Here is a 226-nt window from a genome sequence, read left to right on the forward strand (position 1 = left end):
GTGTCCCCCCCCCCGCAGCAGCAGCAAAGCCCTGCTTGGCCGTGAAGTCCAGCGGCTGCCTCGGGCCCAGCGGCCAGTGCAGCTCGCTCTTCAAAGGCTGCAGCACTTCATCAATTTCATCAATTATTAAAACTCCATTTTTGAACAACTCCAACACCCGCAGCGCCATGTCCAGCTGCCGCCGGCAGCACCGCAGCTGCTGGTCACTCAGCAGCTGCGGGGCCCC

The 226-nt window shown here is 61.9% G+C and overlaps 1 protein-coding gene across 1 annotated transcript in view; it reads right to left on the bottom strand.

The window, feature by feature from the left end:
• Positions 1 to 207: 207 nt before the first annotated feature.
• ETH_00039010 (uncharacterized protein) overlaps positions 208 to 226 on the bottom strand; it is a gene marked incomplete at both ends in the record, with an annotated part of 939 nt that continues 920 nt past the window's right edge. Inside the window, one exon of the mRNA XM_013376315.1 lies at positions 208 to 224. Coding sequence (XP_013231769.1) covers positions 208 to 224 — 17 coding nt within the window. The remainder of the gene's footprint in view (positions 225 to 226) is intronic.

Source organism: Eimeria tenella, genomic scaffold (assembly GCF_000499545.2).
Source record: "Eimeria tenella Houghton genomic scaffold, Eth_scaff3312, whole genome shotgun sequence".
Lineage (NCBI taxonomy): Eukaryota > Apicomplexa > Conoidasida > Eucoccidiorida > Eimeriidae > Eimeria > Eimeria tenella.